Source organism: Sander vitreus, chromosome 6, assembly GCF_031162955.1.
Source record: "Sander vitreus isolate 19-12246 chromosome 6, sanVit1, whole genome shotgun sequence".
Classification (NCBI taxonomy): domain Eukaryota; kingdom Metazoa; phylum Chordata; class Actinopteri; order Perciformes; family Percidae; genus Sander; species Sander vitreus.
Window position 1 is genome coordinate 15,854,660 of NC_135860.1, and position 25,000 is coordinate 15,879,659.

Sequence of the window (25,000 nt, forward strand, 5' to 3'; positions counted from 1 at the left end):
CTCTTGTGCTTCTCGCTACCGCGTGCCCTCCACATATTTTTTTGTCCCTCCCTCTATCATCCTTAATTTTCATTTCCTGCAGAGGCTGAAGGAACTCAAGCACAGAGAGTTCGCACGCAACGTGGCCTCGAAATCATGGAAGGACCAACGCAAACAGGAGAAGGCTCTCAGACGCCTGCACCAGCTCGCACAACTGCAACAGGAAACCCAGCGGTGAGTGGGAGGAGAGTGTATTTCTGTGTGTCTGTGGCTGTGTGTGAGTGAGTGAAATGAGACAAGAGGCCAGAGGTCCAGAGGGTTAGAGTGTGACACATCCAGTCAACGTTTCTTAGATTTGATGGATGTATTCACAGATGTTATAGCACCCAGTTGTCCTAGATAGGCCACAGGTGAAGTAAATATAACATGAAGACACCTTTATTGTCGACGCTCAGGGAGTAGATGATTTGTAGGAGGAGATATGAGTTTTAGAATGAATAATAGAAAAAGTAGTTTTTTAAGAAGTAACTAAAGCGAGTGAAAAAAGTTGAAAGATGAGATTTGCCTCTGGGTTCGCATACCTAACGTAATCAAAACAACTGATACAAAAAAAAAACAATACACCACGTAATAATCATCATGATTACACCTATTCCCTGTGCAATTAAATGTGTTTCCCTATAATCAGGCGATGATATGTGAACAGCATTACTATGACTATCATTATCAAGCCTCTGCTTTTTTCAGTTTGTTCCTTTCTTTCTGTTTTTTTGCATACTTATTGTTTTATTAACCTAATATTTATAATGTTTTATCTATCTATCTATCTATCTATAAACCATCCGTCTATCCATCTATCTATCTACCATCTATCTATCTATCAACCATCTATCAACCTATCTATCTATCTATCCATCCATCCATCTAGACTACTCAGTCATATTTTCATGATGGTATTGGCGTTTCTTTTAACTTCATATACTAATTTACAGTAAAGATTAATTAAATTGAATTAAAATTAAGCCAAGCTAAAGTGAAGTCAAGTTAAATCAACTAAAATCAAGAATATTTCAACCACTTTCTGTTTCAGAGCCCCAGGAAGTACAGGACTAAGAAGTGCAGTCAGGGCTGTGAGACAGCAGCAAGATAGAGACGTGGACCAAAGAGACCACAGCCCTGAGGACTTCAACCACACCCAGAGACCGCCTCCTACGCAACCCACGGCAGCTCCATTCAGCCACCAGCGAGAAAATCCACGCCAATCTCCTACCCAAACACTGCTAGCCACTGCAGAGTCCCCACTAATCAGACATCCGGCATCCAAAACAAACCCACCTGCAGTGAACCCCCAGTCTTGCCTGGGCTTGTATCCCCAGCTGCCTCTCCCAGGGGGGGGGAGAGTGGGAGGCAGGCTTGGGGTGTCCTTCTGCTTCTCGCGCAGGGGGCCCAGGCTCGAGCCTTCCGCCTCCGTCTTCTCGGACCTGGAGGAGGAGGAGAGAGACAAGAGGGAACAAATAAAAGAAAGGATAAAGGGGATGATGCAAGATATTGACAAGGAAATTGGGGCAGCAGAGGAGGGGAGACACAGTGAGAGTGAAAAACATGATTTCAGATCTGACTGTGTTAAACTGAGCGACACAAGGCCAATCCCCAGACAGGTTGCCAGAGACGAGGAGATTGAAAAAAGAGATGCAGTGAAAGTACACTCTAATATTTCCACAGCAGCACCTGATAATCAGAGCCATGATTCACTATTCTTGCCATCACAGACCCAGGTGGCCCTAAGGGGCACAGCATTAGCAGGTGCACAAATGGACACCGAACACACAGATAGCGAGACAAAGAGAAAGCAAGAATCAGAGGCGGGGAGGGAGGAGAGTCAGTGTATGTGTGTGCTGGGGAAGGATGGCTCTACTTGTCTGAGATGGCCTGTCAGTTTGCTTAAATTCACCAAGTCTCAACCACATGTCTCTTACAGCTGCAAACCATTGAACCCACAACAACCAGAACTACTCACAGAGGATCGGCAGGAGTCACAACAAAATCAGTTTTGTGCTCCCTCAGAGGAATCAGATCCATGTGTGCCAGCTATTCTTACACCAGACACTCCTTCCTGTTTACAAAGACAGACAAGACAAGAGCTGAAAGCAAACAGATCTGAGGATTACTATAAGGCAGAGCAACATATAGATGTGGAGAGAGAAGCACACCTGTTCCTAAAAAACAAAAACCTTTCATCGTCAGAAACAAGACCAGAAAGAGGAAGATGCATGCTAAGAATGGAGAATTGCATGAGGGCAGCATCCCATCCATTTGACCCCACTAATAGTGACAGCTCTGACATAAACTCCCAGAATCCTCTGGGAGGCAGATTAGGGGGTGTGAGAGGGATCAGGGAGAGAGCCATCATAGCCCTGAGCTGTAAATTAGAGTCTGTCACCAAACCTGGCACACAGAGGATGTGCAGTAGCCCGTCCAGGTGTGAGTGTGGGACTGAGACAATGTGCAAGTGTGCCAGCAGTCCACAGCCGTACGTGGGTGTCTCAGAAGTGTCACGCAAAAAGAGGAAAGCCAGCACAAAGAAACACAAGCTGGGAAAGAGGAAGAGGGGCGAGGAGGAAAAAGCTTCAAACAAGCGCCAATTAGCAAGGTGCAAAGTGAGGAGTGTTGTCTCCACAGTCTCCACTGGCAGAGAGAGGAGTGGAGAAGCTGGAGGGAGCTTGGGGAAGAAAAGGAGGCAAAGGGAGACGGGGGAGACAAGGTTGAGGGGGAGGAGGGTGCAGAGAGCAGGGAGCAGCTGTCTCCTCGGGAGATGTGATGCTGAGCCAGTATCTGTCTCTGTCAGGAAGAGGAGGCCTCACAGGAGCCACAGCACTGATTCCCAGTCCCAGCCAGACAGAGAGCAGGCAGAGCACTGCAGTGCCTACTCCCAGCTCTCCAGACACACAGCAGACAGACACAACGAGGGGGAGGGAAAGCGAGACAGAGATGCAGTGACTTTTCCCTGGCGGTCTCACTTCTCCTTACACTCCTTCTCACCAGGATGTAACTCTAAGCTGTTTTGGGAAAGGGGTCACCATAGCAACCCCAGGAGTTTCATTGACTGCTGTTACCCTGACAACAACCGTGGTTGCAGCCCGGCGAGAAAGAGAAAACTCCTCCACAGGGACAGGAAAGTCATTCATAGTAAGAGGAAGAGTTCGAGGCATCGTGATGACTGGGAGGAGACAGAGAGGGGCAGGACAATGAGAGAGCGTTCAGGTTGCAGAGACAGAGGCCTGATTTCAGATACAGAACAGTGGGAGTGGATAAGGGGGAGCTGTCCTGGAGGTAGTGAGGAGGGCAGGTCAAGGAGTGGGTGGAGATCGAGAAACAGAGGAGTGGAGTGGGATCGGGTGGCAAGTTTTAGCCCCAGTCCTAGCAGCTGGGACAGGAGAGGCAGACATCTTAGAATGAAAGACGTAAACTGGGACAGGTGCAGCGTGGACAGATGGACATGGAGCAGCAGTGACAGCTGGGAAGACAGGGGGACACACAGATCTACGTCAGGCTCCAGGACAGGGGCAGACAGCAGAGACAGCCCAGGCTGTGTGTGGAAATCTGCAGGCACCAGATGCTCAAGCTCGAGACACTTCTCCAGCCCTGAGTGGTGGACAAGTAGGCAGACATACAGCCCCCAGAGTGTGATCAACACACGGGCCAGCAGATGCCACAGCCCTCGCTCCTGCAGCCCCTGCAGCAGCACCAGCATGTCCGATCTAAGCTGGGAGTGGAGCAGGAGCAGTACCTGCTCAGGAGTCACAGTGGATGGGTTGACAGTCAGCACCTGTAGGACGTCCTTAGGAGCTCCAAGACTGTCATATGAGGCCCATCAGGAGGTAAAGAAGCAAAGCAGCCCCACGTCCACTTCATCTGGCCTTACCTCTTGCTCCTTCTCCCATTCCTCACCCAACAGATCCTCTTTTGCTCCCACAGTTCCGGGCCTCAACACGCATCATTGTGACACAAGCCCTTCTCAGCTTAAGCAGCCCAATTCACAGTCTGACCTTGGACATGGACCCTCTACCCTTGTCAACTCAAGCAAGTCAGGCACAACTCTCCCAGGACTATCCCCCAGTAAGTCTGTGCCACAGAAACCGGCCAGGATGTTGCTTCTCCCTCTCATAGGGAAACTACCTGCAATCCAGAGAAAGGCCAGGAAGAAACAAGGGCTGCTGGAGAAAAATCAGGAGAAGGAGGGAGAGGAGGAAGAGGAGGCTAAGGGCAGTGGAACGCATCCTGCAGCAGTCGTCGACAGTCAAAAATGTCCTCTGGACATGGTTGAGTCAAACCATTGCAGCATGCCAAATCTCTGCCCGTCGCAGATTAGCACTTATGACAAGCAGACAGGTGGAGAGACAGCTCTGCCAATCAGCTTTACTGCTGAGGAGATGGACAAATATCGCCTCCTGCAAGAGCAGGCGAGAGAGCACATGCAGAAAGTTCTGGAACAGACGCAAGAGAGTGCAGATATGCACACAAAGACAAACACACACACAGCACAGCGAGAGAACTGTGGGACTTCAGAGGAACAATACACACCTGCACCCTTGCACAACCCTTTACAGCCTGAAACCCAGTCGCTTCACACAGACACGATGCAAACACAAGCACAGCACACCCTTCGGGTCAGTCTCCCACTTCCACACGTGACCTCACAAGAGAACTTTACTCAACCTATGGCTCTGAGAGTCCCAAACCTCCCCCCTCTCTCCAGCCTCCATCATATCATTTTACAACACGCAGCCCTCTCCGTGCCCCCCTCCTCCTCATCTTCTTCCACCTCATCTACCTCTCCCACCATCCACCCGCATGCAGCTCAACTCCCTCACCCCTTGCCCCCTCTCCACCCCTCCCTCCCTCATCACCTTCACCTCTCTCCCTTTTCCATATCCTCACTGTTTCCCTCCATTCTGCTGTCCCATCATCCCATCCCTCTCCTCCCCCAGTCCCCTGCTTTTCACGCGACCCCACTTGCTCCACCCTCCCAAGTAGCCCTGCAACCCTTAAATCTACAGTCTTTCATGGATAGAGTGTGGCCAGTGAGGTTTCAACAGAAGGCGTTGTGATTTTCACAGAGTGGCTGCCATGTTTATTAATCTTCCTTGGCAACACAGACAAGTAAGGGAAAGAGAAGAGATTTTGGGTTTGGACAAAAGCCTGCTATTTGAAATGGTGATATGTCAGTGCTTTTACTAGAATCAACTCCAACTCTTATTTGCACATGCCCTCACTTGCACACACACGCAAGCATACACACAAACAGCCTAACTATTGACTGTTTTCAAATGAAAATTTGTTTCTCCATCTAGCCTCTGCTGTGTTGCAGCAGACATTGAGAAAACACACTTTGATCCTTTGCTTTTCCAATCATTCCTCATTCAGGCCCAGAATAAAGGGAAAGGTGCACCTGCTATTCAAAGAAAAGCTGGGCTTGTGTCATCTTCTCTTTCCTTCTGAACCACAGACAGACCAGCTACCTTTTGAAGTATCTTTCATGCCAGGGAAAGAGGGGTAAGAAAGAGTGATAATACTCTTCCTTATCTCCATTTCATACAGGTTATCTGAGTTAGAGTGTGACTTTCAACAACATAAAAACGTTCCAGGGACCGGGGGCACAGCCATTTCAACCTTGGTGTATATTGTATTTGTGTGTGTGTGCGTGTATAAAAGGTCATTTTGGACAGACACACACACACACACACACACATACACAGTAGGAAATACAAAAACTAATTTCCATATCTGCTACATGTAAAGACCTGTTTTGTCTCTGTAGTGTAAATATTCTGACAGTCAGTAATAACATTAGAATTATGAAAAACAATAAAATAAAACGTGGATTTAACCTTTACTAGTGGTACAGTGCTTATTCCACACTCAATGCCTTCAGTGATACAAACACTTAAACAATTTCTCATACATGTGAACGTGAAATTAGATCGTTTTTTCCCACACAGCATTTTTTTTAAAAACAGTGTTAAATGAATTGGATCTGTTATATACATACAAAACTTGGGTGAAAATAAACAGGCATTAATGCTTTGTCTTATTGTGTCTGATTCATGTTGATCTTGCAACATGTTGCAACACGTTCCATATAAATAGTTAATACAGTGTGCTTTACCATGTCTCAAGTGAGACCCAGAAGACTTGAGAAAGATTGTAAAGTAGTGGCTCCAAGCCTTTCTTGCTCGTGACCCCTTAACTTCAAGCAATGTCTACTTGTGACCCCTTGTCACAGGGTGCATGTCTATGAACTGTGAGCATGTCAGTTGCAAAAGGATTTTCCCTTATCAGGCTGTTTTATTGGAATACGTTTTAGATGTGAAACTATAAATGTAAGTTCTCAAAAAAAAGAATGTTGATGTTCTTATTTCCTACACTGGTAATCACCTCGCAAGGTCGAAAACTATCCAAGAGTGTCTGAAGAAAAAGGAATGAGGACATTTAATAGGTTTATCTACCAAGTGTAGCAATTCATTTAATAGTGTGCAAATGAATGGTAAAACGTTTTTTATTTACCGTTTTTAAAATATCAAAGATCAATCTGAACATGTTTTTATCATCAGTCTGAGACTTAGATGGTGCACTTTAAAAAGTACCATTTTTGTTTTATTATTATGCTATTAGTCTTTTTATTGCCAAACAGATACATTATTTTGTCCAAAAAAGCACATTTCTTTGACCACATTAATGTCAACAATATAATGTCCAGTTTGTTCAGTGCACCAGAATGCCCAAAGCCCAAAGCCAACATATCACTTAGTTTCAAGACTTAATCTACACCAGACAGTTTCCAAGTGAATGTTGTGCTTGGATATTATACATATCAGGTAAAACAAAATCATCAAAGAGCTTCTTTCTTGCATGTCTTCCCAAAGGTTATGGTGGTAAGTAACTGTTGCTATGCATCCCCGCCTGGTGATTGGTGAAGGCTCAGATGTATGAAACCTGCTTGCCAAACAGTCGATCACTGCAGCGGCCGGCACTCACGGAGCAGAACACAGAAGAGAACAGAGCGGCATCCAGATGGTCTATGGACTTGGACTACCCCGAGTGCTTTGAGAGATTGGATTGATTTGCCCTCTGTGATATCAGTGAACACAGCCCAGCACACAGGGGGGGGCTACAGCAAGCAGTGACATAAATACAGACACAAAAACAAGACAAATGTGTACACTTCCAGTACTGAGGTGTTGGCTAGAAATATAAGTCAACCCCTGCAGAGATTCTGTAATTAGAGCACAATTCCTCTTTCTCCTCCTTGTGACCCCTGAGCTTGCTCGTGTGTGTGTGTGTGTGTGTGTGTGTGTGTGTGTGTGTGTGTGTGTACAAATGTGTGAGTTTGTGAGAAACAGAGAATCCCTATCTCTCTCCACAGGACAGGAGATCAAACAGACTGTGTGAAATATAGAGCAGCAATAATTAGCAGCTGTTACAGCATCAAACCTCTCTATCTCTACCTCTCCCTCAAACACACACACACACACACACACCCTACTGCTCAGTTTTTATCCCAGACTTTGATTTAGAGATACTCAAATGTGCTGTAACTTCTCAGTCCTCCAATACTCATAATTGTGGAAATTATATAATATCAACCCTCTCCATTTTTTTTTGCTCCATCTTCTCTCTGGTTCATAACCATTAAAATCCCTCACAAAGTCAAAAGGAGGAAATGCACGAGAAGAGTCACATAATGAAAAGCTTAAACGCACTTTGAACGAAAAACACAAAGCATATTGTTTTAAAAACAAATGTATCCATGAATATGGAGTGTTTGGAACCTTCACTGTATTATAACACAAACGTTGTAAGTCACACATACACACAGGAGTTATCCACACAGGGGTCATGTGAAAATTAGTAATCACAATATCACTGTGCTTTCTGTCAGTGACAGATTAAATCATTACCTAAGCCATGAGATTTGTTCCCTGGTGTATTCATGTTTTGCTGTGTGTGTGTGTGTGTGTGTGTGTGTGTGTGTGTGTGTGTGTGTGTGTGTGCGCGCGCACGCAGGAGTGTGTGGTTTGATTTATGATCGAGAAGAAGCGGTTTCCTCAGTCAATCGCTCTTGTGAATTAATGAGGTATAAAAACTAAAGCTGGCACTCAGTCAAATACACCAGCAGTCACATAGAGCTCAATGCTGGGGCAGGACCACTTCCACTGGCAGCACATTTGATTGTTAGATTGTGGGTATAGATTGCGTTGACTAAAAAAGAGCCCCTTACGGCTACTGAAGCGATCCATCGACCCAAATTGCAATGCTGTATAAATGAGACACTTCCCATCTCTTGCTCTCTCCCTTTCTTTCCTTTTTTTGTGGTCTCGCTTCTTACCCTTCTCTTTGATTCAACCAGGTCAGTGGGGCTGCGTTCAGCTCCCCCGGCTATTCTCTGACTGTGCAGAAGAAAAAGCACCATTGCACGTCCTCTCTATTTGCCTCATTCAGAGTCTACAAATGTTTCTTTTATATGTTTGAATGCTGTACAGCACAGACATTCACAGCACAATGTACTTTACGGTGGTATTATTATTATTGCAGAGAAAGTGCTTCCCATACCTTTTCTCTCACAGTGACATTCATTAAAAGTTTTCTTGAGTTGTGGCTGTGTGACATACAGTACCATACTGTTCCACTCCAATTTACATCTTTTTACTGAATCTCTGTGCCTCTTAGGAATAGTGGTTACAGCAAGGATAATATTTCAACTCTTCTACTGAGCCAACAAATGACATTCAAAAGTTACAAGCGAAAATAAAGTTCAAAGGGATTGGGCCTCTCAAGATTAGAGTGCACTAAAAACTGGTAAAAATCAGTTGCTTCCATTGAAAGGTGTCTTCTTAGTCATCCCATTTGATCGTATAGCTTTGCATTTCTGATGACTTTAGGTTGATGCATCACTTTAACTTTTGTAAGCTTCTGAACTCCCATAAAGGTACACTTCAAAGAAGAATCTGTCACCACTGATGAGTCAACAGACACTGCTGTTGCTGCAGGTGTCATATAATTAAAGCTAAGTGGCTCCAAGCTGTTTAGAGCTTTTACATCAAAAAGATATATTACCGTGTATAATTCAGAGCCAGAAAAAACACTTTTATCCTATAAAACAGGATCTATTTTTTGGTTTTGTTTTTCTATTCACTTACTGTATGCTTGGCTCCCGTGTTGAGAAGAGACCTGCACGTGCAGGACTTGTATTATGAAGGAGTAACTACGTCAATTCCGTTCTACGATGGATTTAAGGATTAGAGGAGGTAGTGGGCTCTGTGATACTCTTAAACTTGGCAGGCACCCCAAGGACATGACACTGTCAGCACATTGCTTGCGCGCACACACACACACACACACACACACACACACACACACACACCCACACAGAGGTGTACTGTAACAGGGTATAATTTAGGAAGCTGTAATAGTGAGATGTGATGCTCGGTTGTAAGACAGCATGGCTAATTCCCCAGTTATGTTATCTCTGAGAGACAGATGTTCCCACCAAAGATTACTATGGGCACACACACACACACACACACACACACACACACAAACTGCATGCATGCAGAGATTCATGAACACATTCAACCCTCAGACAATAGAAGCAGCAGGATAGTCTAAAATAGCTGTATTGACTAACAATTCAGATCAATGATAAAGATGACTTTTCTGAGTTAATTATAAGATGTAATGAGTTTCTGCAGGATACAATGGAGAGAAAAAAAGTTCTCACAGAAACATTTCCTCAACAAATATTTCATACACAGTAAAACAATCAAAGGAATCATATAATGGACAGTGACCTCTTGTCTTATGGATTAGAGGAAAAACACACATTTTCCCAATAAGACCACTCTGAGACAAACCACGTCACCTTTTAATGATCACATTAATCCCCAAAAAGCTGAGAGTATTAACCCTTTGTGTCAATCAATCAGCTGCAGAGCTTTTCCTAGGTCAGACACACTGCATCCACTACCCAGTAAATCCATCCTGTACAAGAAATGGTTTCATTGAAGAGGAGAAAGGTCACTTGATTCATGGCTTCTCACTGTGGCTGTCAGGAAAACCCTTGGGTCAGACAACCATTGCTCCCATTACGTCATTAAGTCACAGTTTGAATCCACAGCCACAGCATTAAGAGAGGGATGTAGGTGAGTGACATGCCGTTTCTACAGTGGTGCTCATAAGTTTATGAACCCATGCTAAAGTTGACTAAAAAGAGGAATAAAAAAATCTTTAGGAAATTGATCTTGATGCCTTACTTTAAAAAAAATCCAACATTTAAGGACACTAATTTTCTTTGTGAATGAATAATGTATCGTAAATAAATAAATGTTCTTCCTTAAAATACAGGCGGCATAAGTATACAAACCCCTATGTTAAATTCCCATAGAGGCAGGCAGATTTTTATTTTTAAAGGCCAGTTATTTCATGGATCCAGGATACTATGCATTCTGATAAAGTTCCCTTGGCCTTTGGAATAAAAATAGCCCCACATCACCACATACCCTTCACCATACCTAGAGACTGGCATGGTTTTATTTCAGTTAGCCTAATAGCTGGTTTGATTTGCATTGAGAGATGATTTTATGGAAAGTACCCCATGCCAATCTCTAGGTATGGTGAAGGGTATGTGATATTTAACATAGGGGTGTACTTTCTTATGCCCTCTGTATTTTAAGGAAGAACATTTATTTATTTACGATACATTATTCACTCACAAAGAAAATTAGTGTCCTTAAAGGTTGGAATTTTCCTAATTAAGGCATTAAGATCAATTTCCAAAAGATGATTTTTGTATTCCTCTTTTTAGTCAACTTTAGCATGGGTTCATAAACGTATGAGCACCACTGTATCTGTCAATCCTCAAGTAGATTTTGTCCTTGCTCTTCTTTGTCCTGCTTGTCTGAATTCCTTTCTCTATCATTGAATATTCATTACACTCCTCTGCATCCAAACACAGGGTGTCCAAAATTCAAACACATCCAAATAGCAGCTTTGAGAGGTTGGAAGAATAGCTTGTACACCTTGAAGAAATATTTAAATGCTTGTGCGGGACTTCAAGAGGACAATTCACACAAATGAACATGCGACTGAGTATAAACAGTAGAACTGCTTCTCAAACGCCATCTCCTCGGAGTCCTGATCTTCCTCCTCCTGTTTCCGTTTAACTGGTTTCAGCCTTAAGTCTCCAGATTCTGATAATTTCCCCTTTAATCCCTTCAGAGGAGCACCCCGCTTAAGTCTCTAATTAAGTCAACGATACACACATAAACCAACATAGGAGAAACAGCACATGCATACACAGCTTGTAGCATTAAGCTATCTGATGCACGGACAATTGGTGGTTGCTGTGTGTGTGTGTGTGTGTGTGTGTGTGTGTGTGTGTATGCTTACTGAGTGTTTGTGTATTTGTATTAAATCCCAATCAGGAGGTTGTTATGACAACACATGCATTTTTAAGATGTTAATCCAGGATTATTCTCCACTCGGCTCATCTCATTACTGTCGATTATTAAAAAATACATACAGGCACATGCGCACACACACAAATACTTATGAGTTGGTTTCCCTGGAGACTGAACACATGCTGCTATGCTCACCAAAGACATCTTGACATACTGTACAGGTAAAAAAAGAAATCTGCTTTATGTATGAATGCATAACTATGCATGCAATGTAATGATTTTTTTGTTTATGCATATATTTGTTAATTTATGGACATTTTAAACAAAGAAAAAAACATTGCATTTCTGCTAAGTGGCAATATATTTATACAATGCTGATTATTTCTGTGCTTTGGCATCTCAGTGACATTCTGGCATTTCAGAAAACGATTTTCAGCATATAGCGGGAAAGAATGCAAGTAAACAGTGAGTGTCCTTTCCACATGATAGAATGTGTGTCCTTGTGTAGAAATTGCACTCCCTTCTCTTAGCAAGAGAAAACATTCCTGCAGCGCTGAGGATGATACACAGGTTTGAGAATGGCCAAGGATTTTGAGATCACCTGAGGCTTTGTGTCCACTATGACCCACTCACACTAGGTCAGCTCAGAATAACCAGAAAGGGCTGACTGCCGATGTTCACTCACCCCTGGAGTCATTAATCAGACAGCACTGCAGATCACACACACACACACACACACACACACACACACACACACACACACACACACACACACACACACACACACACACACACACACACAAATGCTAGATGACCGCATCGTTCCAGGTAGTCAGTCCTCTAGGCCTGTATTCCTGGTGCATTATCATACATTAAACATCACAGATATGAATATTTCTGAGCAAAGTCGGGTCCACAAATAACACATCATATCACATTAAGCTATCAATATATGCAGCATATATACACATTATCATATCTGTTCTCCTGAGATTTATTTTATGCTCCTTAAACACAAACGGGCACAATCAGATCATGGTATCTGAACCCCTGTATTCCCAAACAGGTCTCTCAGCTTGTAGCGGGGTCGCTATCAGGAGCAGCATCTCAGATAACGTTCCTTTTTACCGGTTATGAAATTCTTCAAAGGGGGCGCGCAGCAGTAGATGCCTGTGGTGTGTTGTGTTTGTTAACAGGCATGGTGCATGGAGATAAACTCTGTGGTATATGTGTGTTACAGCATGCACGTCACAGTCCCACAACTAAAGGTATTTGGGGAGAAAATGTCAGTTTATGGAAGAAAAAAAAACTCTTAACATAAATATAGCTATATCAGGGCTGGACACAGACTGTTGTGTGTCCAATATATTTTGCAAGGTACATAGAAACTAATTAAAAAAATGTGTCATTGTGTTTAAAAATGAATTAGATACTGATTAAATTGGGCCAGTAAATCCAAATTTTTTGAAATGTTCAGTCCAACATCTCTAGCCTGAACAAACAGCATATCATGCTGTAAATGTCTTACGTTATGAGTTTCTTGCTGTTAGTTACAAATAAAGCGAAAACATTATATTCTTTACTGTCCACAGAGAGTAGCTCTATGTGCAGCTGTTGTCTACTTGGTACAAACTCTTGCTCTTCACCTTGCTGCACTCAATTGTAAAATATGTAAAAGAAAGTAAAAAGCATTGGCCCATTATTGTGCCATTTCATCACACTGGCCCATCCCATTACAATACATAACCCGGTCTGAAAATTTTAAAAGGCTGCTATGTGAAAACTAGTTGGGGAAAAAAAGAAGACAGAGTTGCCCGTCTCTCCCTTCTGAAAGGCTTTGTACCAGCCACTTTGAACAGCCTAGCAGAGAGAAACGCATGCTGCATAAGCTGCATAAGTTAATGTCAAATTCTCTCTATTGTGTCTTGCCTTGTTGAATCCAATGAGTTAACAAAAAAGGTGAAAAACCCAAAGCAGCAGAATAAACTGAAGAATTTAAGAATCACATATAAACTTGGAATATTAGAACCGTTACATGTAAAGAGAGCTTTGACTGTTTGTTGGCAGACACAGTTTTCTAATAATGCTTACTTCCCATTGAGATATTTCACTCCACTGCAGTCAGAGACACACACACTGTTGCTGCTGCTGTATTGATGGAGAGCAAAAGTAATTAATGTACAGCTTTTGTACAATTTCAGTTTGTGCACATGTGCTGTGTATGTTTGCTTGCAGGAACCAATGTGTGTGTATAGGAGGTAAAAACATTCAAAAGTGTTTTGCTGTTAATGCTGGTAAGAAGTAAAGCTCTAAAACTAATTTCTTTCATCAGCATCTGTCAAGGAGATTAAGGGAAGCATTACTCAAGTATGCACTTATTTCACCAATAAACAACTGACTGAGAGATTGAGATTGAGTAGACTGCAGCTTTTAATGCCACTCTTTTTGTGCATCTCACCTGATTTCAAATTTCATCTTTGATAAACTGATGTGAAAGGGTAGCCAGAAACAAAAGGCACTTCAGAGAGTGCGCTAGAACATTTTAACTAGAAGGAAACATGATGGGGATAAATCGCAGAATACAATCAAGGGGGCTGTGGTCAGTGTTCCATGGGTGCCTCTGCATTACCCTCCTCCTCCTCATCACTACAGGGTTCATAGTCTTCATCCAAGACTGGGTCTCCCTCCTCTCCCTCCAGCTCTCCACCCAGGTCGCCTAGCAGCTGGTCCACATGCTCCAACATCGGCTGGTCATCACATCGCAGCTTACTGTACAGCTGGGGAAGAGGGAGATAAAAAAAAAAAAAAGAAAAAAAAAAGGATGATGCAAGTGTGTAATGGGCTAGTAAGTAGACTGGTGAAACGGACATTTTAAAAAGAAAGTAGGTTATACAGCAGTGCAAAATTATACTGCAGAGGCAATTCACGTAATGAGATATGGTGAGTGAAAAGCTCTCGACTGAGGCTCTTCCGTTGTGTTACTGAAGATAACAGTGCATCGCTATAGCATCAGTAAGCAGCAGCTTGGAGTTGAGGGAAGTGAGCAGCCCGGAGGTTTTAAGTCTCCAAGTGCTGGTTAGGCCGCCTGAAATATCCAGGAGCAGCGGCATTCTGTCAGTGAGGCAGTCATGGCTCACAAAACGCTGGTAAACAGTTTTTGTCTTTCATTTCGCAAATCAGCACATTTGATACACCGTTCAGCCGCACAAGAGACAAAAAGACCATTTATCCTTCTGTTGCTGTTGAAACATGCATGCGCGCACACGCGCGCACACACACACACACACACAATCAAAGTTGTTATCACAGTGAAATATGCCGTGAAAGAGCAAGATTAAAAAAAAGCCCTGTTCTCAAAGCAGCCAGCAGATTTATCTCTGTAAAATACTCTGCTTGTGTATAATTACTGAACTCAAAGTAGAGTTGGGTGATAAAACTACTGGATCTACTACCAAGGACAGCAAAGCATACTACTGTGTTTCTGTGTGTGCATATACAGAGTAAGGGCAACTGATACAGCGATTTATATGTATGCTTTTCTTTCCAGAAACAAAACTAGAGAGAAAAAGAGGGTGAGTGGGGAATGGTTTATAAAATCTAGGAATATTATTCTATTTAGTCTAAAATAGACACACACACCCCCCCACACACACACACACACACACACACACACACACACACACAATCCCTTGAGCTCATGGACAATACGCAGCCGAGTGTCATCATTCTTACTAAAAGTGTAACGAGGCCAGGAGAGTGAAGACGAGTGTGTGTGACTGCTTTGCCCCAGGACCAGTCTCTAAGCAACAGCAGGTCCTGACAGGAGACATGCAGTCCCATAGGAACTCATTTGGTGTGTTAGAATGTGTAGTGTGTGTGTGTGTGTGTGTGTGTGTGTGTGTGTGTATATTTAAGTGGATGCTGTCTCCGTAGGTTGCAGCTCCAGGGAGGTGGAGCGTGACCCAGGTCCAGTCACAGGGTCTGATACGGGGGGGGGGGAAGCTGACCCTCTCAGCCTCCTTAAAGCACCACACACACCACTGATTTCTATTCTGGCAATGTCACTTTGAAATGCCTGGAGATGTTTATCCCACAACAAGCAGTCTGAATAAAAGTTGGGTTTGCTTTACAATAGGCTTGGCTCAATACCCACAATAATTGCACATTACAGCCTTGGGTAAGAGATGGAGGGTGTCTTTCATAAGTTGCATAAGAGAAATAATTTAAGAAATTCAGTGAATGTGTGCAAAAAAAATAAAACAAAATTGTTCTACAATACTGAATGCCATTTGGAAATTGTATTTCTACGTGGAAATATTTCCTATGAATCAATACCATAGTGTGTCTGCTGGATAGGATGTGATTATTCATTGTGATGCTTTCAGCTAGCTAAACAAACAGGAGTTATTCTTTACACATTCGGCACAGAATGCTGCTGAGATCAGCACCACCGTTGCAAGAAACATAGGCATTTCTCATTTACAACAGCCTATGTTTTCTCTTCTCACTTTCACGGCCCAGAGAGCTGCCTAGAGTGGGAGGGAGAGAGAGAGAGAGAGAGAGAGAGAGAGAGAGAGAGAGAGAGAGAGAGAGAGAGAGAGAGAGAGAGTGTGTGTGTGTGTGTGTGTGTGTGTGTGTGTGTGTGTGTGTGTGTGTGTGTGTGTGTGTGTGTGTGTGTGTGTGTGTAATCGTATAACTCTTTCATGGTCCACTTTGCTCTACTTTCAAGACATAAGTCACAGCCCAAAGCACAATTGACCACCACATTAACAACTCACAAACAACACACAAATATATTTTACATTTAACACAAACGGGCGCATGGATACACCTGTTCTCACATCTACATGCTATTCTTATGAGCCATGCTAGAAGCTTCATGGCCATAGGGATACCAGTGTCGATCTGTCGGTCATTCCATCACTTTGGTCCAGACTGAAATATCTCAACACCTATTGAATGACTTGCCATGGAATTACAGTATGTACAGACATTCATGTTCCCCAGAACATAAATACTACTGACTTTGATGATCCCCTGACTTTTCTCTAGCGCCACAATAAGTTTGACATTTCTGTTTCAAAGTGAAATATCTTGACAGCTACTGGAATGCTTTGCTGTGACATTTTGTGATGTACATTTTGTACAGACATTCAAAGTCCCTTGAGGATGAATCATAGTGACCCCCTGATGTTCTCGCTAGCTCCATCATCTGCTCAACATTTTAGTTTTACTTGACTTGATCTGCAGAACTAATTACATTCCCATCAGCCTCAGCTGTAGTCTGTGTTTAGTGCTAATTAGCAAAAGTTAGCATGCTCACAAACTACTCTCAGATGGTGAACACGTATAACAATTATTGTACCTGTTAAACATCAGCATGTTATTGTGAGCATGTCAGCCTGTTAACATTAGAATTCAGCTCAAAGCCCCACTGTGCCTCACAGAGACGCTAGGATGGCTGAAGACTCTTAGTCTGGTTTATTAACTCACATGTGATGAAATGATAAAATAATTTTTATATTATATAATTTATATTAATCAGTCTTTTTCCTCATACTGGACAAACGGCAAAATAAATGTTTGTTTTTTTTAAATCGTCATCGCGCTATAAACTTGCGCAAACACATCACAAAACGCCTAAGAACCTCAGGAATGTTTTGAGTTAGTTAAAAGAGTATCAGTAGACAACTGCACTTTAAAATGTAACTAGAACTATTTATTTAACTATTATAACTATTTATTTCAATGTTAAACTTAATAATAATAATAAATTATGGAAATCATTTTGTTTAGGTTTTTTTATTCAACAAGCAGTTTGTTGTATGTTAAGAGTTTACTGAAAGCAGCAGAAAGGCAGAACTGAGTTTACTTTAATATCCGTTTTATTTAGTAATATCATTATCGTGATATTCAACAACATAATATAGCATATTTTCCTCATATTGTGCAGCCCTGACAAACGGTCCCTGTCATTGAGTGGACACAATGCAGCAGCAATCCTGATGAATTTGAGTTATTACAGTTTTTCTCTACTTTTAAATAAAACCTTTTCATAATGTTGCATTGCTTGTGCAATATGCTATGCATATTGTTAACTGGCAAACGTCTAAACAGGGAAACCAATTTGAAACTTGTGAGTTTCCAAACACGATGCGGCATAAATCAACACGGCAGCATTCACAGTAAAGAAACTTACAGAGAAGAGCTGCCAAGTTTGACTTCATGATAATGATGGCTTCAATCCTTGGTCAAAGAATTGAATAGGCCTATGGGTTTTAATACAAAACACACAATGCAGCAGAAGTGCTTCTGGGGCTGAATGAGGTCTGACCCTGTTTATGGTCATTATATTGCAGCCTGCAAAAGTCGTTCAGCTTGGTTTAATGGTTTACAGACTTGATAGTGAAAAAGTAAGAAAGAAAATGAAAATGTACCAATAAATAGATGCTGACAAACAAAAATCTACAGTATGCCTTCAATACATTCCTTTCTCTACAATTACTTAATTTCTATGGATACGTAGTATGGTATGGTCCAGCATAGATTATCTGTAAACTCCATCTTTTTTTGTCAGACAAAAACGTAATAAGCACTAATGTACCCTTCATACCTAAATTGATTCTTTTCTCATTTCTTGATAGAAACTGTTTAATAGAAACCAACTCATGTGGCAGGATAAAGACAGGCTGATTATGTGGTGAAAGCCTAATCATTCCATCATTGTTCACCTTCTGTTCCACACCTGTGCTTAACTTCCCCTTTCATTTCACCTCTTCTTTTATTTTATTTCCTAATGCCTTCATTCTCTTGACCATTTTCCCCTTGCGCACCCTGTCTCTTGCTTTGTTTCGCTCGCACTCGTACACTCTCACCAAATGACCTTCCAATAAAGGTGATGGATACCGCTTCATACTTTCACATCTTATACTTGCATTTCTCACACACATCTTACAATGTTACACTCCTCTCAACTTCCCTCTGTATCCTCAATCCTGCTATGCCATCCCCTTTTAGACCAAACACAGCACTCCTACATCTCTTCATTAGGAAGAGAGCATTAATTAGATGAATTGTTTCAACACATTTTCTTCCTCTTAACGTCTGTCTCACTCTGTCATTCAAACATACACATACTGCTTCACTGGCAAGGGTGTGACACTGGCTGAGATTAGACCTTCTTAAGTGTGAACAGGGCATGTCACTGGAAGTCTTAAGAGGGCTGACCGCAAACGCACACGCACACACACACACACACCCCTTAACACTTCAGTCCCCCAGTCACATCCTAGGGAAAGGCATTAAAATTACATGACAAGCACACCTTGGACCAACCCTAGCCACAATCCGTGCTCATGGGATACCCTTTCAGCCACATCAAATAGTAAAGCTTTTGACCTACGTTTGCCCTAGCTGCCTCTGTGCACACACACGCACATGTACACACTCACGCACATGCACACACACACATATATAACGTTGTCTTCTGTGCATACACTGCAGATCCTTCTTCAATCGCAACCCTATCTGGCTGAGACTCAAATTCCATTTCACGTCCGGTTTACTATTGATTTTACCCTCACCACTATTCACCAGCTACACCCCTTGCGCGCGCGCACGCACACACCAATCTGTTCCCTTCCTCGCCTCCCCTTTCATTCTCCCACTCTTCTTGTCTTCTCAACCCATGCATTCCTCCCCATCATTCCTTTTTATAGTATCTCAGCTGAATGCAGTGTGTGTGTGTGTGTGTGTGTGTGTGAGTGAGCGAGCATGCACGAGTATCGATCACAGAAGAGATGAATAATGAAGACATTTCTTAACAAATAATTAAATATGCAAGTTGGCACACACAACCATAATTAAATATGTGCATCCACATAAGGTGCGCCTATGCATTCTCGCATGCTTTCTCTCACTGTCACACGCACGCACGCACACACACACACACACACACACACACACACACGCACGCGCGCGCACACACACACACACACACACACACACACACACAGGTCATAAAGTATGCAGAAAAGTGGACTGGTGCCAAAACAAGCCGTTGGGCTTTGAGGCCTCATTTCCATGTTGGAGCCTATTTTAACTAGCAGACTGACTCATCGTTAATAATTAACACTCACAGTGATGCTCAGAAAGAAAGCTCAGATATAAACAAGGGAGAATCTCGACTACACAATGTACAAATGCACACGCATATGAGCAAAAGTGGCGAGATGAGGAATTAAGTGAACCACTTTTCTCTCCACATTCCACCACACCTTTTCAAGGTCTTCGTGCATTTACCTTTCACATTATTCTGCGCCTGTTGCTTCACTCCTTTTACAAAGAAACAGCTATGCTGTTTATTTGTCACGCTCTGACGCTTCACCCAATTCTTTTGCCAGTCTTTCACCTTGTATTCCTATGTATTTTTTCTCTCCATGCAATAATGGTTAAGTTCTTAATTTTCCCCATTTCTCAATTCCACTTTTTTATTATTCGTTGTTTTTTTCTTTCTTTATTAACTCTCCCCACAAAGCTGGCAGCTCAAATCTATACGCGCCCTGTGCCATTATTTTTTCTCCCCACAGTTTCTTCCATTCTCCCTCTTGGTAGGTCAAAGCCCACCTCACTTCTGTCTCATTTGTGGACATCCCCAGTAGATGCTGGTTAGACAGGCCTGTCATTACACTGCTGGCCAGAGTCAGACGTCAAGATATTACCAATTTGCTGCCCCCACTTATCTATAGAAGAACAAGATGGGGTGGGAGAGCAGGAGGGAAGGTGGGTATGTAGGTGGGGAGGTGAAAAGGAGAGTAAAAAGAAGAAAAAAATCGTAGGTGGGGCCTGCCATTCCTCAGTCTGTGCTGTCTGATTTACAAGCCTATTGGATTTTAGACTAACATGAATCACAGCCCCATAGAGGCATTGCTCCCTGACAGAATGAAGAGACACATCACTCTGAGTGTGTGTGTGTGTGTGTGTGTGTGTGTGTGTGTGTGTGTGTGTGTGTGTGTGTGTGTTGTATGTGAGGAGGAATGGGAGAGAGACAGGGGTATATTTAAACCTCTTTGAGATCGTACTAAAAGATATTTCTGTGGCAACAATGGAGCGTAGTTAGAGTCCTCTCATGTTCACACACAGTGATGGAAGAAGTATTCAGATAATTTACTTAAGTAAAAGTACCAATACCGCACTATAAAAATACTCAATGACAAGTAAAAGTCCTGCATGCAAAATGTTCCTTTAGTAAAAAGTACATAGATTTTCATCACATTAGGGAAGGTGAAATCAATGGCCTATTTACATTAAAAATGGCTTCAATGATTAGTCGATTAATCGACTAACTAGGGCCTATGGATTAACCAGGAACTGACTGGCTGTCAGATAAATGTAGTGGAGTGTAGTACAATATTTCCATCTGAAATATAGTGGAATAGAATTATAAAGTGTCCTGAAGTACAAGTGTGTCAAATTGGTACTTGAGTAAATGTACTTTCCACCATCGTATTCTTATTAAGAGATGAACAACAAATATACATTATCTGCATCATCAAAAAGCAGCAATCTTTGGTCTGTTTTTAGATTTTTTTTATGCCTTGAATTACCTTCTTAGCATTGGTCAGGTATGATCTGCCCGCCTCCTTCAATGCTTTCCACTCTTCCGTGTCCTCCTCCATCACTTCTCTTCCCTCGCTTTCTTGCTGCTCCTTTGCTTTTTCAAACTGGAGGTAGCACACCCAGCCGGAGAGATACCAAACCTGGGAGGCACAGAGAAAGAGGGGCGAGTTGGGGGTTTCAGACAGAGAGAAAGTGTTTTTTGTTGCAGTAAGTGAGCTGTGACAAGATAAACTGCTTTGTAACCCTCATGGAGCGCGTCTGCATGAAATCCCACATCCTTTGACAAACACATAACATGGGATCAGACAGACACACAACCAATCCATCACTCACATAATAACTGTCAACCTGATCCAATCCTGACATATACTGTACTCATTTACAAATGCCGCATGAATGTAAATGCACACGTGCAGTGTGTGGACATACTGTAGCTTCACAATTAAATTAAATCTGACTTTTACCATCTGGCACTACCAATTTTTATTTTTTTATTTTTCTAAAACACATAATTGAATTACGTTGTTGAAACATATATTAAGATAATAAAATGCAAAATAATATAATAATAATAATAATAATAATAATAAATTCCCTCAGGCAAATATCTTCTATCTAGCTTTCAGTTCGCAATTACAGTAGGGCAATTACTTTTGGATATGATCCAGTTTGCTATTTTGAAGGGTTCCTTTTCTAGAGATGTCAACACTGCAATAATCTCATTACTGCTCAAAAATATAAAGATCCCTTGGTTTGTTATCATTATCAACCCCTTTCTTTGTTGAATTCAGATGTTAAGTTGTATGCAATGGTATCTGCCCGTCATTTGGAACCTTACATGACTTCCCTTGTCCACCATGATCAAACAGGTTTCATTAAAACCCGCCTAGCTGCGGATAATATTCACCATTTAATGCATATCATAGAGGCCTCCACACATATTCCCACTCCAGCTGATGTCTTATCTTTAGATGCAGAGAAGGCATTTGACCATCTGGAGTGGCAATATTTGTGGTAAATCCTAAGACATATGGGGGTTGGGGAACATTTTCTCTCTCTGATTCAGGTTCTTTACTCCAACCCAACCGCCATGGTATTAACAGGGAAAAACTGCTCTCCGCAGTTCAAAGTTACAAGGGGCAGTGGGCAGGGTTGTGTTCTCTCCCCTATTTGTTTGATTTATCCTTAGAACTACTCGCACAGGCTATTCGTTTATCAGAGCACCAGGCTCCTATAACTGTGCACAATACGGACCACCATATTTCTTTTTATGCTGATCACATCTTGCTTTATCTTGGTAATGCCCCACAGTATGTACCTTACTTTCTTAAGATCTTTAAAGACTTTGGCAGTTTTTCAGGATATAAAATTAAATGGTCCAAATCAGCTCTACTTCCCCGTAATGAAGCTACAGTATGTGTGATTCCAAAGAGATTTCTGAAATTCCACTGGTGAAACATTCAAGGTATTCAGATACATTCTTCAGTTAACCTGATTTCTAAAAAATATTTTAATTCTATTTCAAGAGCTGTTGAATCAGATCTGGAGAGGTGGACTAAAAATCCAAACTCCATTCAATCACGATTTTTGATAATTAAAATGAATGTTCTTCCTTGGATAAACTTTTTTATCTCTATGATTCCTCTGCTACCACCAGTGGGATATTGGGGTAGGTTGAATGCACTGCTATCTAGATTGATTTGGAAAGACAAATGTCCTCAAATTAAATTTTCCACTTTACAAAGAGGAAAATGTGCAGGTGGTCAAAATCTCCCTAGGTTTAAATTTTACTTCTGGGCTTTTACCCTTCGCCCTCTGCACTCTCAGTTGAATTCTGATATTTTAGCATCCTGGCATCCTATAGAGGAGAAGTTAGTGTTCCCTCACATACTGCAAGATGTAGTACACTGTAACATTCCTCTAAGGCATTGTAATCTTAAGTTTGGGTCAATTATCTCCCATTTAATTTCTGTCTGGCGCCTGGTGAGCACTCCAAGACCAACATAAAAATTCATCGGCATTATATATTCCCCATTGATAAAGGCAACATACTGTATAAACCTATGCCAATTGACAATACATGGAAAAAAACTTAGCATTAATCCATTCTGATATAAAGTCCGGTCCAACATTTTAATTTCTTTAAGAAACCCTAATCATCAGATGATACATTATAATTTCGTCTGGATAATTTATTGTACACCCATTACATTATTTCTTATGAAAGCCAGACAATCCCTGCACGTTTTGCTCCCAGGGAATCCAGGGTACTTTTCTTCATATGATTTAGGAATGTCCAGATGTGTTTACATTTTGTCTGTCTCATGTCTGTCAGTAATCTTGGAATGCACAGTACCACTTTCTCCTTTGGTTTTTCTCTTGAATGATGACTCCTTAAGGTTATCTTTTCAACCACGGTGAGTGGGGCTGGCCGGCCTAAAGGCAGCCAAAGAACGCTGTCACGTTACGTTGGCAGGCCCCACAATCTCTCCCACAATATTTACATGTTTTTATCGTCATCGCAATATCAACTGGCACAATAAACACATCACATAAGGATGTGACATATCGCGAAAGACACTCAAGAGATTTGTGTTAGTTGAAAGAAAATGTAACTGTCACTTTTTTTATGGATGGCTTTTATATTAAATTCCATGTTCAATATGTTTAATAAAAGAAAGTTGGAAATTATTTCCTTTTGTTTGTTATGAATTCAACAAGCAATTTGTTTTTCAAGCAATTTTAGCATAAAGCAGCAGAAATGCAGAACTGAGTACACTTTAATATTTGTTTATTTACTGCAAGCAATATCGTTATTGCGATATTCAACAACGTTATTGCATATTTTCCTCATATTGTGCAGCCCTAATTTAAAAATACAGAGCTTTAGATCAATCAATGCGATTTTTTTTCTCTCACTTTTTTTAATCAAATGCCTCATTTAGCCATCATGTCAACAGCTGGGTCAGATTGGGCCTACAGAAAATAATGAGATCAATCACTGGGAGAACAATATAATGTCATGTATAATAAAAGATCATGGAAAATATGTTTTAAAAAACTAGCAGATTATTGTAATCCTGTTGCTCCAAAGAGTTTAAACAGTGAGTGGATGTGTAATTTAGTATGCTGAAACAAACCAGAATAATCTTTTCTTCTTTCTTTTCCACAATCACACGTTTTTTCCTCCCACATAATTACATATACTGTGCTATGCTTGCTCCTCCACCTTTTAACACAATCACGTTCAACTTTTAGTGAACTCGGAGGTGTGTGTGCGCCTCTCATCTAAGGCCAAAGATCACCCACCCACTGTTCTTCAAGCACCAAGACACAGATATTTACTTTATTCATTATTCATTGAGGGCAGAAGCAGTAGGGACCTGCACCTCCGCCAAATCAACCATTTAGCTAACAAACACATTAAGACATACCACACTGAATTCAAAATAGCCGCTAAGCATATTGAGGGGGCGGCTACCCCCTGCAGCCATACTTATCAGAACAGTAGCAGCACATGATAAATGTAGTAATGTTGCAGAACCAGCAGTATAACATTTATATCACTGAAACATTTTCTGTGAATGAAGAACCTAGACAAAAACGTGTTCTTGTGTATATATGTGTACTGTATATTCAGGAGAGAAAGAGTGAAATTAAAAAATAACTTCTTCACAAATGAGATCCACTGCATGTCTTTAAAACAGCTAGAACGAGTCTAGAAAACTCTTTACAGATGGTCCACTGTGAAATATTTGTTTTTAAATTTTTGTACTTAAAATTAAATAGAGAAAGTTAGCTAATTAAGAACTTTTAGATAATCCACTCTATCTTACCACAACCCCAGACAGAAACACACATAATAAAATAAACGCTGAGTCTGTCAATCAAATCACTGAGACTATTGTCATTTCAAAGTGAAGGCACATCTTAGTTCCCATATGGTG

General features: G+C 41.6%; 2 protein-coding genes across 3 annotated transcripts in view; one reads left to right on the forward strand and one right to left on the reverse strand.

The window, feature by feature from the left end:
• Positions 1–5,806, forward strand: part of znf804b (zinc finger protein 804B) — a 31,740-nt gene extending 25,934 nt beyond the window's left edge. Inside the window, exons 4-5 of the mRNA XM_078251860.1 lie at positions 83–213; positions 1,070–5,806. Coding sequence (XP_078107986.1) covers positions 83–213; positions 1,070–5,087 — 4,149 coding nt within the window. The 3' untranslated portion in view covers positions 5,088–5,806. The remainder of the gene's footprint in view (positions 1–82; positions 214–1,069) is intronic.
• Positions 5,807–13,847: 8,041 nt separating this feature from the next.
• Positions 13,848–25,000, reverse strand: part of LOC144519705 (uncharacterized) — a 26,690-nt gene continuing 15,537 nt past the window's right edge. For both annotated transcript variants that reach the window (XM_078253052.1, XM_078253051.1), the window contains exons 10-11: positions 21,041–21,193; positions 13,848–14,212 (exon numbers count right to left, since the gene is read on the reverse strand). In XM_078253052.1, coding sequence (XP_078109178.1) covers positions 14,036–14,212; positions 21,041–21,193 — 330 coding nt within the window. In that variant the 3' untranslated portion in view covers positions 13,848–14,035. The remainder of the gene's footprint in view (positions 14,213–21,040; positions 21,194–25,000) is intronic.